Source organism: Hyla sarda, chromosome 2 (assembly GCF_029499605.1).
Source record: "Hyla sarda isolate aHylSar1 chromosome 2, aHylSar1.hap1, whole genome shotgun sequence".
NCBI classification, from domain to species: Eukaryota; Metazoa; Chordata; class Amphibia; order Anura; family Hylidae; genus Hyla; species Hyla sarda.
This window is the reverse complement of record NC_079190.1, coordinates 440570447-440585334: the sequence shown is the minus strand read 5'-3', so window position 1 is coordinate 440585334 and position 14888 is coordinate 440570447. Positions and strand designations below refer to the sequence as shown.

Below are 14888 nucleotides of genomic sequence, written 5' to 3'. Positions count from 1 at the left end.
TGAGGAATGGAGGCATCTGCTGGAGGGATCAAGTTTTCCTGTTATTATCTACACCGACCACAAGAACCTCTCCTACCTCCAGTCTGCCCAACGGCTGAATCCTCGCCAGGCCCGGTGGTCTCTGTTCTTTGCCCGATTTAATTTTGAGATTCACTTTCGTCCTGCCGATAAGAACATTAGGGCCGATGCTCTCTCTCGTTCCTCGGATGCCTCAGAAGTTGAACTCTCTCCGCAACACATCATTCCACCTGACTGCCTGATCTCCACTTCTCCTGCCTCCATCAGGCAGACTCCTCCAGGAAAGACCTTTGTTTCTCCACGCCAACGCCTCGGAATCCTCAAATGGGGTCACTCCTCCCATCTCGCAGGTCATGCGGGCATCAAGAAATCTGTGCAACTCATCTCCCGCTTCTATTGGTGGCCGACTCTGGAGACGGATGTTGTGGACTTTGTGCGAGCCTGCACTATCTGTGCCCGGGATAAGACTCCTCGCCAGAAGCCCGCTGGTTTTCTTCATCCTCTGCCTGTCCCCGAACAGCCTTGGTCTCTGATTGGTATGGATTTTATTACTGATTTACCCCCTTCCCGTGGCAACACTGTTATTTGGGTGGTCGTTGATCGATTCTCCAAAATGGCACATTTCATCCCTCTTCCTGGTCTTCCTTCTGCGCCTCAGTTGGCTAAACAATTTTTTGTACACATTTTTCGTCTTCACGGGTTGCCTACGCAGATTGTCTCGGATAGAGGTGTCCAATTCGTGTCTAAATTCTGGAGGGCTCTCTGTAAACAACTCAAGATTAAATTAAATTTTTCTTCTGCATATCATCCCCAGTCCAATGGACAAGTAGAAAGAATTAACCAGATCTTGGGTGATTATTTGCGACATTTTGTTTCCTCCCGCCAGGATGACTGGGCAGATCTCCTCCCATGGGCCGAATTCTCGTATAACTTCAGGGTCTCTGAATCTTCCTCCAAATCCCCATTTTTCGTGGTGTACGGCCGTCACCCTCTTCCCCCCCTCCCTACTCCCTTGCCCTCTGGTCTGCCCGCTGTGGATGAAATTTCTCGTGACCTTTCCATCATATGGAGAGAGACCCAAAATTCTCTCTTACAGGCTTCATCACGCATGAAGAAGTTCGCGGATAAGAAAAGAAGAGCTCCTCCCGTTTTTTCCCCTGGAGACAAGGTATGGCTCTCCGCTAAATATGTCCGCTTCCGTGTCCCTAGCTACAAGTTGGGACCACGCTATCTTGGTCCTTTCAAAATTTTGTGTCAAATTAATCCTGTCTCTTATAAACTTCTTCTTCCTCCTTCTCTTCGTATCCCTAATGCCTTTCACGTCTCTCTTCTCAAACCACTCATCCTCAACCGTTTTTCTCCCAAATCTGTTCCTCCCACTCCTGTTTCCGGCTCCTCGGACATCTTCTCTGTCAAAGAGATCTTAGCTTCCAAAAAGGTCAGAGGGAAAACTTTTTTTTTAGTGGACTGGGAGGGTTGTGGTCCTGAAGAGAGATCCTGGGAACCTGAGGACAACATCCTAGACAAAAGTCTGCTCCTCAGGTTCTCAGGCTCTAAGAAGAGGGGGAGACCCAAGGGGGGGGGTACTGTTACGCCGAGCGCTCCGGGTCCCCGCTCCTCCCCGGAGCGCTCGCTTCACTCTCCCCGCTGCAGCGCTCCGGTCACATCCTCTGACCCGGGGCGCTGCGATTCCGCTGCCAGCCGGGATGCGATTCGCGATGCGGGTAGCGCCCGCTCGCGATGCGCACCCCGGCTCCCGTACCTTACTCGCTCTCCGTCTGTTCTGTCCCGGCGCGCGCGGCCCCGCTCCCTAGGGCGCGCGCGCGCCGGGTCTCTGCGATTTAAAGGGCCACTGCGCCGCTGATTGGCGCAGTGGTTCCAATTAGTGTGTTCACCTGTGCACTTCCCTATATCACCTCACTTCCCCTGCACTCCCTTGCCGGATCTTGTTGCCATTGTGCCAGTGAAAGCGTTCCTTGTGTGTTCCTAGCCTGTGTTCCAGACCTTCTGCCGTTGCCCCTGACTACGATCCTTGCTGCCTGCCCCGACCTTCTGCTACGTCCGACCTTGCTTCTGCCTACTCCCTTGTACCGCGCCTATCTTCAGCAGCCAGAGAGGTGAGCCGTTGCTAGTGGATACGACCTGGTCACTACCGCCGCAGCAAGACCATCCCGCTTTGCGGCGGGCTCTGGTGAAAACCAGTAGTGGCTTAGAACCGGTCCACTAGCACGGTCCACGCCAATCCCTCTCTGGCACAGAGGATCCACTACCTGCCAGCCGGCATCGTGACATCCATGTTGCCCAGCAACAGCCCCAAAACATCACTACTCTAGAGGAGATCTGCATGGAGGAATGAGCCAAAATACCAGCAACAGTATGTGAAAACCTTGTAAAGACTTACAGAAAACGTTTGACCTCTGTCATTGCCAACAAAAGGTATATGACAAAGTATTGAGATGAACTTTTGTTATTGACCAAATACTTATTTTCCACGATAATTTGCAAATAAATTCTTTAAAAATCAGACAATGTGATTTTATGGATTTTTTTTCTCATTATGTCTCTCATAGTTGAGGTATACCTATGATGAAAATTACAGGCTTCTCATCTTTTTAAGTGGGCGAACTTGCACAATAGGTGGCTGACTAAATACAATACACCGTATGTGCAGGATACTGTACATATGAATTTTGCTGTGTATTTGATGCTGTGTATTTTCCTACCCATTGAAGTCATTGGGTAGGAAAATACACAGCAGCAAATACGCAGGACAACTTAGCTTGTGCGACCATACCCTTAGTGTTAATCAAGTTTATTCTATATATTTAAATTAAACCTATTGAAGGGATACCAAGAGACATGGTTACTTATCTACTTACAATATAATATTTAGAAAATGAGAGCTGGCATTAGGTGTTTTTTCTTTTAAAATTTATGCTCTAAATACAGTGTTTCGGTGAGAGATTTTTTTGTTTTACAGGAAATAATAATCTAGCAGACTACAATATTTTGACTGTCAAAGAGAAGAAAAAAAAACTGACAGAATGGATGATGGACACTGTGCTTCCTAAAATAGAAATCTGAGCCTTCGTACCTCTTAGGTGGTAGAAAATACAGTATAGCCTAAATCATTAAGGATTGTATTGTTTATCCCCCCCCCCCTTCTGAAGCCATATTTTCCCCTTTCTCTGTCTCTCTGTATGAACACAATAAAATAGATACTACTGCAATCTTCCTCTGTTGACAGTTCATGCAAAGCAGCATTATAGATTGTTATGTTTTATTTTTATAACAAGGGATCTAAATTGTAGAATACATTTTGCGCAGTTGGAAAGATGGTGAATTACCTTCTTTCTCGTCTGCTCAGTAACACAAACATATGGTTATGCCCTTGGTAATATTTGATGAGACATAAGGGTATAATGCACTCTACAAGAATTACAATACAGGTGAGTGAGCAGAGCTTGTTGACATTCTGAGATACTGGTTATAACATGCATGTAGGAAGAAAATATATTTTATGTGTCTGTGCTATGACATCACTGTGTGTAATAATTAGGTCCTGCTGTGGTGGCCCAGTACGGGAGATGTTGCCCCGTACCCTTACTGCCCTGTCAGGCAGCCTCCTTCAGTGTCCCCAGGGCCCCTTGTACCTGTTTCCCCCTTGTACATATGTTCTGCAGTGTATTGTACTATAAAATGTGATTGTTACTAAGGGGGTATCAGTGACCAGGTGATCCCAAGGGTGGCCTATGGGCTCCCTGCTAGTCTCCCCCATATAAGCCCTGGGAGGAGCTAGCTTCACTCTTTCTTTGCTCTCTCTTCTCTCTCTTAGCTCTTGCTTCCTACTGAGGTCCAGTGCAGTCGTGCCTAGTGTGTGTGTCCAGAGTGTTGGAGGCCTCAAAGTCAAGTCCTGCATCCACCATCAATTCAAGTAAGCTAAAGTCACAGTTTTATGAGTCAAGTCAGTCCCTGTCATCTGTCAAGTCAGCGTGGTCTGCATTCAATTATCCAGTCCAACTACAAGTCCCAGCAAGCTCTTAAGGTCTTTGCGTCACTGGTCACCTCCTTGGGCCCTGGCTGAACTGTATAGTCTTTACCAACTGTCTACCCTCAGTAAAGCTACCGCTGTACATAACTTGGTGTTGGAGTCTTTATTACCCCTGTGCCTAGCCCAGAATCCAGCGATATACCTTTGTTTGGGTTTAGGCTAAACCATGCCCTGGCATCACGAATACAAGGGGTTAATGCCATCTGCCCCTAAGGTAACAACATCTGCCCTCATCACACCCAGCTACCATACTGCAACTACACTATGTACATTATACTCAGCTGTGACATCACAATGTACATTATACTGGTGCTATGACATCACTTTATATATTAATTGAGTACTGCAACTACACTAGGTACATTATACTCAGCTGTGACATCACAATGTGCATTAAGCTTGTCCTATAACATTGCTGTGTATATTATTTATGTACTGTGACATCACAATGTTCATTATATCTGTGCTATGTTATCACTGTATGCACAAGTTAGGTACTGTGAATTTCCTGTGTCCCATAGTATACTTGTATTGTGACTTCAATGGAGTCATTATCAGTGTAGGGTGACATTATTGTATGTGTTATGCCTGTTCCGGGACTTTATCGCATTGTTTAGTGCATTATTTGGGCACAGTGTGAGGTTTCTCTGCATTTTCAGGTTGTTACCTTAGCAATATTTCAGCAAACATTTACAACAAGCTCTAATTCTTCACAGAACGTCCATATGTTATCATCTGATCTTACAAACAGATTCGCAATCCATATATTCACACTTTTATTTCTAAGAGATATTAAAAATGTTTCTGGTGGTGACAACACATCTATTAATAGCAAACTATAGTGAGCTTATCCCTGGTAAAGTTGTTTAATAAATTAATGTATTACTACAAAAATAACACTAGATGTGAACTATGTGCTGACTGCTCTGCTGAGCGAAGGTTTATTAACTAGTGTCAAAGCTGTCACCTCCCAAAAAATATACCAATAAAATTATGCTTTTATGACCCAAGTGTTATTCCTACTGTACTACAAGTCTACATGCAGGTCAATATACATCATTCGCGCCTTCCTATTTATTACCTCCCAAAAAAAAAAAAAAAAACACTAAACCCTGGGACGATACAACCACAGGAGAACTATGAAGAGTGATCCTTCCAGAAGATACGGTAGTTGTAGGTTTTAGTTAAAGGAGAAATATCATGCAGAAAAAATGTATCCCCTATCCAGAGAATAGGGGATAAGTTTTAGATTGTGGGGGGTCAGACTGCTGGGACTGCATGGGACCACGGCTCTCCCATAGAGATACTTGGAGGGCATGTTGGTCGTCTCTTTGTGCAAGGGCCGACACGCCCCGTTCCCGGGGAGCTGGGGCCCCCTGCAGGAGGGGTGGCCGGTCGATGGTTAAAACCCGCAATCTAATTTAAAAAAATTATTTTATATATATCTCCTTTAAGAAGAAGCTCACAAGCCTATGTAAAACTTTGATACAAATATTTCGATCTCCAATATATCCTATATCCACAGGATAGGGGAAAAGTGTCTGATCGCTGGGGGTCTGACTGCTGGAACCCCCTGCGATCTCCAGGATAGGGTCCCATTTCTTACTGAGTAGCTTTTTAATAATATCACTGAGTCTTGGATACAGTTAGTGTCAAGGCCGAAAATTATAATCCAAATTCAAACACTAAAAATTGAACTTTATTAAATCTTAGAATCTAAAGCAAAAAAAAAAAAGGGTCCACTCAGACCAACAAAAAATATATATAAAATATGTGGTCCTGGTGCTTGAAAATATAGGCGTACCAGGAACCACTGGTTATGATACCAATATCCAGTTGCTCCCACCAATCAGGAGACTTACAACCAAAGGTCCATATAGATGCTAAAGGATAGGATAGGGGATTAGGTAGAGTCAAGGGGGAAGGGCCTAAGGGGGGTGTAGGCCTATGGATGGTGGCCACTACCTGCTCGCCCTTATTCTAGGTCCCTTCCACTACCCCTAAACCTAGACGGAGTGAACGCCCTGAGAAGGACGGCCCCGTACAGGAACCTACCCCTCAATAAGCTCGCCTTACCCTGTGCTATAGACCACAGGGAGGCTCTCTGTCTCACTGTATGGAACTATCTATCTCTTTGGATAGGAGAAGGATACATAGGACCAATTGTCACCACAATCTAGGGGTCCCACCAATAGTGTGGGTACTATAGATTTAACATATATATATATATATATATATATATATATATTGTCACAATGTTGGTAGTATATCACTCGACTGATCTCATATATATTGCTTGAACACTTAGTATATAGGTATTAGGGTGTATCATTAACACTACTGTCACTTGAATGCACCACGTATTTATAAAGTTATGATACACTTTATATATGTCACTCAACTGACCCCATAGATAGGAGAAACTCCATACAAAGGCATTCAGGTATATACACCTATATCATATAAATGCATAGCTAATATACAAAGGTATAAAGCTTTGGCCATAATGCATCATATATATGGCAATGGAGTCACAATTGAGCAAAATAAGCAAACTTGTAATACAATGGAGTCACAATTAAGCCAAATAAGCAAACTTGTAATGCATCAAGAGAGGAATAAAGGGGATGACAATAAGATCATACAATATGAATGAGGAGACAGAGTGAATTGACTTATCTGGACCATTGGATAAGTAAACGATAAAAAAGCTGTATCCCAGCAGTGTCCCAACGCGTTTCTTGCCCTAGTCATCAGGGGACAATAAAGGGCATTAGATGAGGTTAGGACCAAGATTGTCCATCATGATGGTCAGTAGGAACGGAGATAAGGTGACCAGATGATCCCGCTGCCATGCCATAATGTGGCGCCGGCTGTGCTTATATATCGGATCCTATTCAGTGTCAACCTATCATCGGTCAAAGGGTGTTAGACTGACTGGTAGCTCCGACCAACCAGTGTCTCACAATCCAGTTACGGTCCGCCTTTTACTTACAAGGAGGAGGTCTTTACCTTGTTTATGTGATCTTCGGCGTCCATGTGTGTAGCCTAATTCCTTCCGGGTACCGGCCACGTGATCCTGTTGGATCACATGACCTTGGGTATCGGAAATCAGCTTACGTATACCCTCTGAGAGTCTTTCCTGCCTTCGCAATAGATGCGGCTAAGCCGCGCAGGTGCGTATATATAGATGTAATGGACTTAACTCTGCGCATGCGCCCGATCGTGCTACCAATATCGTTGCACAGTCTAAGTGTCTGGGCATGCGCGTTAGAGTAAAGATGACACTTTGAAATAGTCTATGCCCTCAGATAGTAACGGACCTAGCCCCGCGCATGCGCCCGAACGCGCTGCTGATGTGAATGCAGCGTCTAAGTGTCAGGACATGCGCGTTAAGGTAAAAGAGGGCACTTAGAAATATTCCATGCATTCAAGTGGATTGCAACCAAGGCTTGATATCCACTTGACCCACATGGAGGAGGTCAGATTGAGAGACCGGGTAAGCAGAGGAGATCAAATTATAAATGTGTCACTTCCTATATTATAGGACTGAATTGCTATATCTTAGGTCCTATCTATCCTTCTCCTATCCAAAGAGATAGATAGTTCCATACAGTGAGACAGAGAGCCTCCCTGTGGTCTATAGCACAGGGTAAGTCGAGCTTATTGAGGGGTAGGTTCTTGTATGGGGCCGTCCTTCTCAGGGCGTTCACTCCGTCTAGGTTTAGGGGTAGTGGAAGGGACCTAGAATAAGGGCGAGCAGGTAGTGGCCACCATCCATAGGCCTATATCCCCCTTAGGCCCTTCCCCCTTGACTCTACCTAATCCCCTATCCTATCCTTTAGCATCTATATGGACCTTTGATTGTAAGTCTCCTGATTGGTGGGAGCAACTGGATATTGGTATCATAACCAGTGGTTCCTGGTACGCCTATATTTTCAAGCACCAGGACCACATATTTTATAAATATTTTTTGTTGGTCTGAGTGGACCCTTTTTTTTTTTTGCTTTAGATTCTAAGATTTAATAAAGTTAAATTTTTAGTGTTTGAATTTGGATTATGAGTAGCTTTTTAGCCTCCACCTTCCGAGAGGAACTGGTCTCGGGAGGGATGACCCAATCACCAGTCGCAGCAATGTTCCGTCTCGATTGGGGATTGGCAGAGAAAGCCGTCACTCCCAAGACAAGTTCGTGGAGGCGAGGGTGCTTTGAGGTAAGAGATGGGCCTCCTTCTGGACATCCCAGGGATTCCCAGAGGTCAAACCCATGGCTCTCAGACAGTTATCCACTTTTCTGTGGAGAGGGGATAAGTTTTGCATAACTGGAGTACCCCTCTGCTCTGATTATGACCACGGAGGTGCAACCCTGGCGATCCTCGGCACCTGCGATCCTTATCTATAGTTTCCATGGCAGCCGGGGGTCTTGTGAAGGCCATATACATAAAAACAATTTTATTATTTATCCAGCAAGTTAAGCACTGAAAAAAAAAAACTGCCATGATTACAGTATTTTGTAGTCCGCCTCCCCAAAAAATGGAAAAGAAAACAATCAAATAATCATACGTACTCCAAAATGGTACCAATGAATACTACTTTTTTCATTAAAAAAACGAGCCCTAACGTGCTGTCTGGTGACAAATAAAAAAAAATTAAGGATAAAAAAATTATGTGGGGACACAAATACATTTTTTTCTATTAGGGCAATAGAAAGCGGAAATTCAAAAATGTGAATGGGAGTTCAGAATCCCATAGAAGTCTATGGGCTTTAGATTTTTCTGAATACTGGATAAAGAGTCCTATATAGGTACTGGCATCAAGATAAGCCATTTTTAATAAAAGCTGTAATTGCCAAGGAAAGCCATGTTTAGTCATACGTTTCCCCTACAGCGGCAGGAGAAATAGACTATTAGGGAGTGGCCATTTAAATGAATCGATGACCATCTAAGTTTAGCATATAGTCTATTCTGACTTGTTCAAATAGGCATATAAATTTGGATTTTCTTGTTGAGATAACTGCTTTAAAAGGGCTCCAGAGGCCCTTAGAATGTGTTTAAATATGAGGTTTAAGGGTTAAATGGGTTTGCTAAAATATAATATACCGCTGGGGCAGGGGGTCCCCTTCTGGTCCTCCGCCGGTCCCTTCCAGCTCCCATTTGGTTCAGTCTGTTGTTCACCAAACTTTTCTCTTCTTCCTGCTTCTGAGACTAGCACCCGATGCAGGACCTGCTTGCTCAGCCAATCACTGGAATAACAGTGTCTTGTCTCGACCAGACAGTCCTTCACCGAGCGCTGGTCTCAAAGGGAGGAGAAACCAAAAAGTTTGAGGGACCTGAGCTAGGTATGTATGGCTTTTTTTGTTTGTTTATCCCTCTGCCCCCTCAGCAGCATATTGTATTTTTTAGCAAATACTTGATAATCTCTTTCATGTAAATGATGTTTGGCTCAAAAGACTGCAGTGATAATGTGAACACGAGCTCCTGTACTGGATCACCACATTGCCAAATGCCAGAAGGTAACAACGGAACTGTCAGTTCTGGGGTCATGGTGGCTGGCGGATCTGAACAACTATACCATTGTTTGTTGTTTTAACCCAATACAGTGGTCCCTCAAGTTACAATATTAATTGGTTCCAGGATGACCATTGTATGTTGAAACCATCGTATGTTGAGACCAGAACTCTATGGAAACCTGGTAATTGGTTCTAAAGCCACCAAAATGTCATTAAAAAATAGGAAAAAGTGAGGATTAAACAAAAATAAGTAGATAACTAATACAGATAAAGCAAATCCTTATATATAAACGTAAGAAAGATCTGTTGGGAGCTGTAAATCACTGTCTATTTCAGTGTTTCCCAAAGAGGGTGCCTCCAGCTGTTGCAAAACTACAACTACCAGTATGCCCGGACAGCCTTCGGCTGTCCGGGCATGCTGGTAGTTGTAGTTTTGCAAAAGCTGGAGGCACCCTCTATGGGAAACACTGGTCTATGTAGAGGACAGGAGCTTCTTCAGGGTCCTGTACAGAGCACGCAATGTCCTAAAAATAGTAAAATGGAGCCGCCCTCACCTGGTGTCCAAAGGAGTAGCTAACCCTGGCACAGAACATGTAATACCCCCTGTACTGTAGGGGGCGCTATCAGTCTGTTCATGCACTTTAGGAATACAGGCGTTTTACCAGTGAATGTCCATTCTGATTGGCCGGTTCTTCCAGCCATTGATATGTTTCGCAGATTCCATAGCATTGTATGTTGAGTCTGGTTTCAAGTTACAATGGTCCAGAAAAGACCATTGTGTGTTGAAACTATTGTATATTGAGGCCATTGTAAGTTGAGGGATCAGTTTACTTTGATCAGTGTACATTGAAAAAGCTTGAAAACCCCATCTTAAAATATGTTTACAGGTAGAGTATACATTGTACAACGAGTTTCAATATTTAGTTTAGTCTTTTTTTCAGTCATTGAACACAGCATAAAATCTGCACTGAAATCCTCAATGTGAAATCCACAGCACTGGATGGTGATTTTATGCACAGAATCTCCAATTTCACTCTGCAGATTTTACCTGTTGGTTTCCTTGTGTGAAGTCCACAGTGTATGGGCTACATGTAAATATATCCTTAGGCTATGTTTAGAGATGAGCGAACTTACAGTAAATTCGATTCGTCACGAACTTCTCGACTCGGCAGTTGATGACTTATCCTGCATAAATGAGTTCACCTTTCAGGTGCTCCCGTGGGCTGGAAAAGGTGGATACAGTCCTAGGAGACTCTTTCTTAGGACTGTATCCACCTTTTCCAGCCCACCGGAGCACCGGAAAGCTGAACTAATTTATGCAGGAAAAGTCATCAACTGCCGAGCTGAGAAGTTCGTGACAAATCAAATTTACTGTAAGTTTGCTCATCTCTAGCTATGTTCACACGGCAGAATTTCATAGAAATCAAAAGGATTCTGCTGCGCTGTGCACAAGGCAGAATTTCCATGCCAGAAAACATGTTTCTGGTGGGGAAATTCCAATTTCCGTATCCGCAGAAAGAATGAACCTCTATATTCTTTCTGCAGACTCCGCACAGAATGCATTGCTGTCTATGAAATGGCGCATTCCTGTACGGTCCTAGCGTCCGCCGGCACCCACAGTCTGCAGAATGTCCGCACAAAGAGTTTCCGTGTTGACATTCTGCCATGTGAACCCAGCCTTAGGGTCCGTTCACATGGGCATATTTTGTGCAGATTATCTGCAGCTGATTTTCTGCTGCTTATTTTATCATTGACTTACTAGCAGAAAATAAGTATTGGAAAATCCATGAAAAAACCCACCTGTGTGAAAGGACTCAGATTTTACGGTCACATGTGCTCCATATTTTCCGCATATTTTCTGCAATTCCGCAGTGTGCACAGAGCAGCAGTATTCCACTGAAAACAATGGGACTTTGCTGCAAGCGGAATTCCGCAGCAGAATTTTGCAGGCAGAATGTCCGCAATGTGAACGAGCACTAATACCTATTTACTGTTGCAACAATTGGAGATCCACAGATTGCAGACTATTAACATAAAACTTAAGGAAATAAAATTCCACTTACTGCTTTATCTCCTAGAGCCTTTTTTATATTAAAACGAACTTTGAAAGCTCCCAGAGCATCTGGAAACATATAAAAGCATTTAAATAATCAGCATTGTAATAATTCCATATTGTCATAATATATTGTCAGTTTCATGCCAATGGAAGATTAAGTACAATACAGGAAAATCTGCCTACAAAGCCTTCTGACGTATTCTCGTGCACATAGGATCTAACACAGCGGAAAAGCTTCTTTAATATCATGGTACAAATCGTACTAACAATCTGTAATCCATAGCAACCAATCAGTAGACTCTCTTAGTCTGATTTGTGCTGGAATGATTGGACCCCGCTATGGCTCTTGTATGTACCATATGAAATTGGGATTATTTTTATGGTTATGTGGGTTCTACATAAAAATGGTGACTACTAAAAAGCTGATCAAGAAAAAATGAAGTAAATAAATACATAATATAGGCACATGGACATTTTGCACTGATATGTCTGACAACTATACAGAGATTACAACCCTACATAGATGCTACCTATGTTTTCCCATAAAAGCAGTCTGGTTGACCGACATGTAGTGCTCCTTCTATTATTTAAAGAGGTTCTTCAGCAGCTGCAGCATGGTTTACATTACTATGTCCCAGATGCTGCAAAACATAAAAATACACAACTCTGCTGCTGCAGATCTTCTTGGTGAGGGCTCTTCATATGAATCAATACAAGGTTCTACAGCAGCCGCGGTGCTCTGGTGTGTAATACAAAGAATACAATCTATAAATTATAATTCCGTGATCTGTCTAAGGCAGAGGTCTCAAACTCCCGGCCCGCAGAACGAAATTTTGCAGCATTATATTTGAGGGGCGCATGATGGGGGCATAATATGTGAGGGGCTGATGATGGGGGCATTATTTGTGAGGGGCGGATGATGGGGGCATTATATGTGAGGGGTGCATGATGGGGGCATTATATGTGAGGGGCGCATGATGGGGGCATTATATGTGAGGGGCGCATGATGGGGGCATAATATGTGAGGGGCGCATGATGGGGGCATTATATGTGAGGGGAGCATGATGGGGGCATTATAAGTGAGGGGCTCATGATGGGGGCATTATATGTGAGGGGCGCATGATGGGGGCATTATATGTGAGGGGCGCATGATGGGGGCATTATAAGTGAGGGGCTCATGATGGGGGCATTATATGTGAGGGGCGCATGATGGGAGCATAATATGTGAGGGGCGCATGATGGGGGCATTATATGTGAGGGGGCATGATGGGGGCATTATATGTGAGGGGCGCATGATGGGGGCATTATATGTGAGGGGCGCATGATGGGGGCATAATATGTGAGGGGCGCATGATGGGGGCATAATATGTGAGGGGCGCATGATGGGGGCATTATATGTGAGGGGCGCATGATGGGGGCATTATATGTGAGGGGCTCATGATGGGGGCATTATATGTGAGGGGTGCATGATGGGGGCATTATAAGTGAGGGGCGCATGATGGGGGCATTATATGTGAGGGGCTCATGATGGGGGCATTATATGTGAGGGGCGCATGATGGGGGAATTATAAGTGAGGGGCGCATGATGGGGGCATTATATGTGAGGGGCTCATGATGGGGGAATTATAAGTGAGGGGCGCATGATGGGGGCATTATATGTGAGGGGCGCATGATGGGGGAATTATAAGTGAGGGGCGCATGATGGGGACATTATATGTGAGGGGCGCATGATGGGGGAATTATAAGTGAGGGGCGCATGATGGGAGCATTATAAGTGAGGGGCTCATGATGGGGGTATTATATGTGAGGGGCTCATGATGGGGGCATTATATGTGAGGGGCTCATGATGGGGGCATTATATGTGAGGGGCTCATGATGGGGGCATTATTTGTGAGGGGTGCATGATGGGGGAATTATAAGTGAGGGGCGCATGATGGGAGCATTATAAGTAAGGGGCGCATGATGGGGGCATTATAAGTGAGGGGCGCATGATGGGGGCATTATATGTGAGGGGCGCATGATGGGGGCATAATATGTGAGGGGCGCATGATGGGGGCATTATATGTGAGGGGCGCATGATGGGGGCATTATATGTGAGGGGCTCATGATGGGGGCATTATATGTGAGGGGTGCATGATGGGGGCATTATAAGTGAGGGGCGCATGATGGGGGCATTATATGTGAGGGGCTCATGATGGGGGCATTATATGTGAGGGGCGCATGATGGGGGAATTATAAGTGAGGGGCGCATGATGGGGGCATTATATGTGAGGGGCTCATGATGGGGGAATTATAAGTGAGGGGCGCATGATGGGGGCATTATATGTGAGGGGCGCATGATGGGGGAATTATAAGTGAGGGGCGCATGATGGGGACATTATATGTGAGGGGCGCATGATGGGGGAATTATAAGTGAGGGGCGCATGATGGGAGCATTATAAGTGAGGGGCTCATGATGGGAGCATTATAAGTGAGGGGCTCATGATGGGGGTATTATATGTGAGGGGCTCATGATGGGGGCATTATATGTGAGGGGCTCATGATGGGGGCATTATATGTGAGGGGCTCATGATGGGGGCATTATTTGTGAGGGGTGCATGATGGGGGAATTATAAGTGAGGGGCGCATGATGGGAGCATTATAAGTAAGGGGCGCATGATGGGGGCATTATAAGTGAGGGGCGCATGATGGGGGCATTATATGTGAGGGGCGCATGATGGGGGCATAATATGTGAGGGGCGCATGATGGGGGCATTATATGTGAGGGGCGCATGATGGGGGCATTATATGTGAGGGGCGCATGATGGGGGCATTATAAGTGAGGGGCGCATGATGGGGGCATTATATGTGAGGGGCGCATGATGGGGGCATAATATGTGAAGGGCGCATGATGGGGGCATTATATGTGAGGGGCGCATGATGGGGGCATTATATGTGAGGGGCGCATGATGGGGGCATTATATGTGAGAGGCGTATGATGGGGGCATTATATGTGAGGGGCGGATGATGGGGGCATTATATGTGAGGGCACATGATGGGGGCATTATATGTGAGGGGCGTATGATGGGGGCATTATATGTGAGGGGCGCATGATGGGGGCATAATATGTGAGGGGCGCATGATGGGGCATTATATGTGAGGGGCACATGATGGGGGCATTATATGTGAGGGGTGCATGATGGGGGCATTATATGTGAGGGGCGCATGTGACCCAGCCTGTAAGTCAATCGCAGGCAGGTGGCGGAGCTCCGACGGC

The 14888-nt window shown here is 45.1% G+C and overlaps 1 protein-coding gene and 1 long non-coding RNA gene across 3 annotated transcripts in view; one reads left to right on the top strand and one right to left on the bottom strand.

The window, feature by feature from the left end:
* Nucleotides 1–4047, top strand: part of LOC130356992 (uncharacterized) — a 79505-nt gene extending 75458 nt beyond the window's left edge. The window contains exon 3 of the long non-coding RNA XR_008889061.1: nucleotides 3854–4047. This is a non-coding gene — a long non-coding RNA (uncharacterized LOC130356992). The remainder of the gene's footprint in view (nucleotides 1–3853) is intronic.
* The window catches only part of CLTRN (collectrin, amino acid transport regulator), a 60941-nt gene that overhangs the window by 34956 nt on the left and 11097 nt on the right, over nucleotides 1–14888 (bottom strand). Inside the window, exon 2 of one of the 2 annotated variants that reach the window (XM_056559259.1) lies at nucleotides 11640–11698. In XM_056559259.1, coding sequence (XP_056415234.1) covers nucleotides 11640–11698 — 59 coding nt within the window. Of the gene's footprint in view, nucleotides 1–7081; nucleotides 7182–11639; nucleotides 11699–14888 lie in introns of those variants that run through there. The other variant, XM_056559260.1, reaches the window with a different exon arrangement.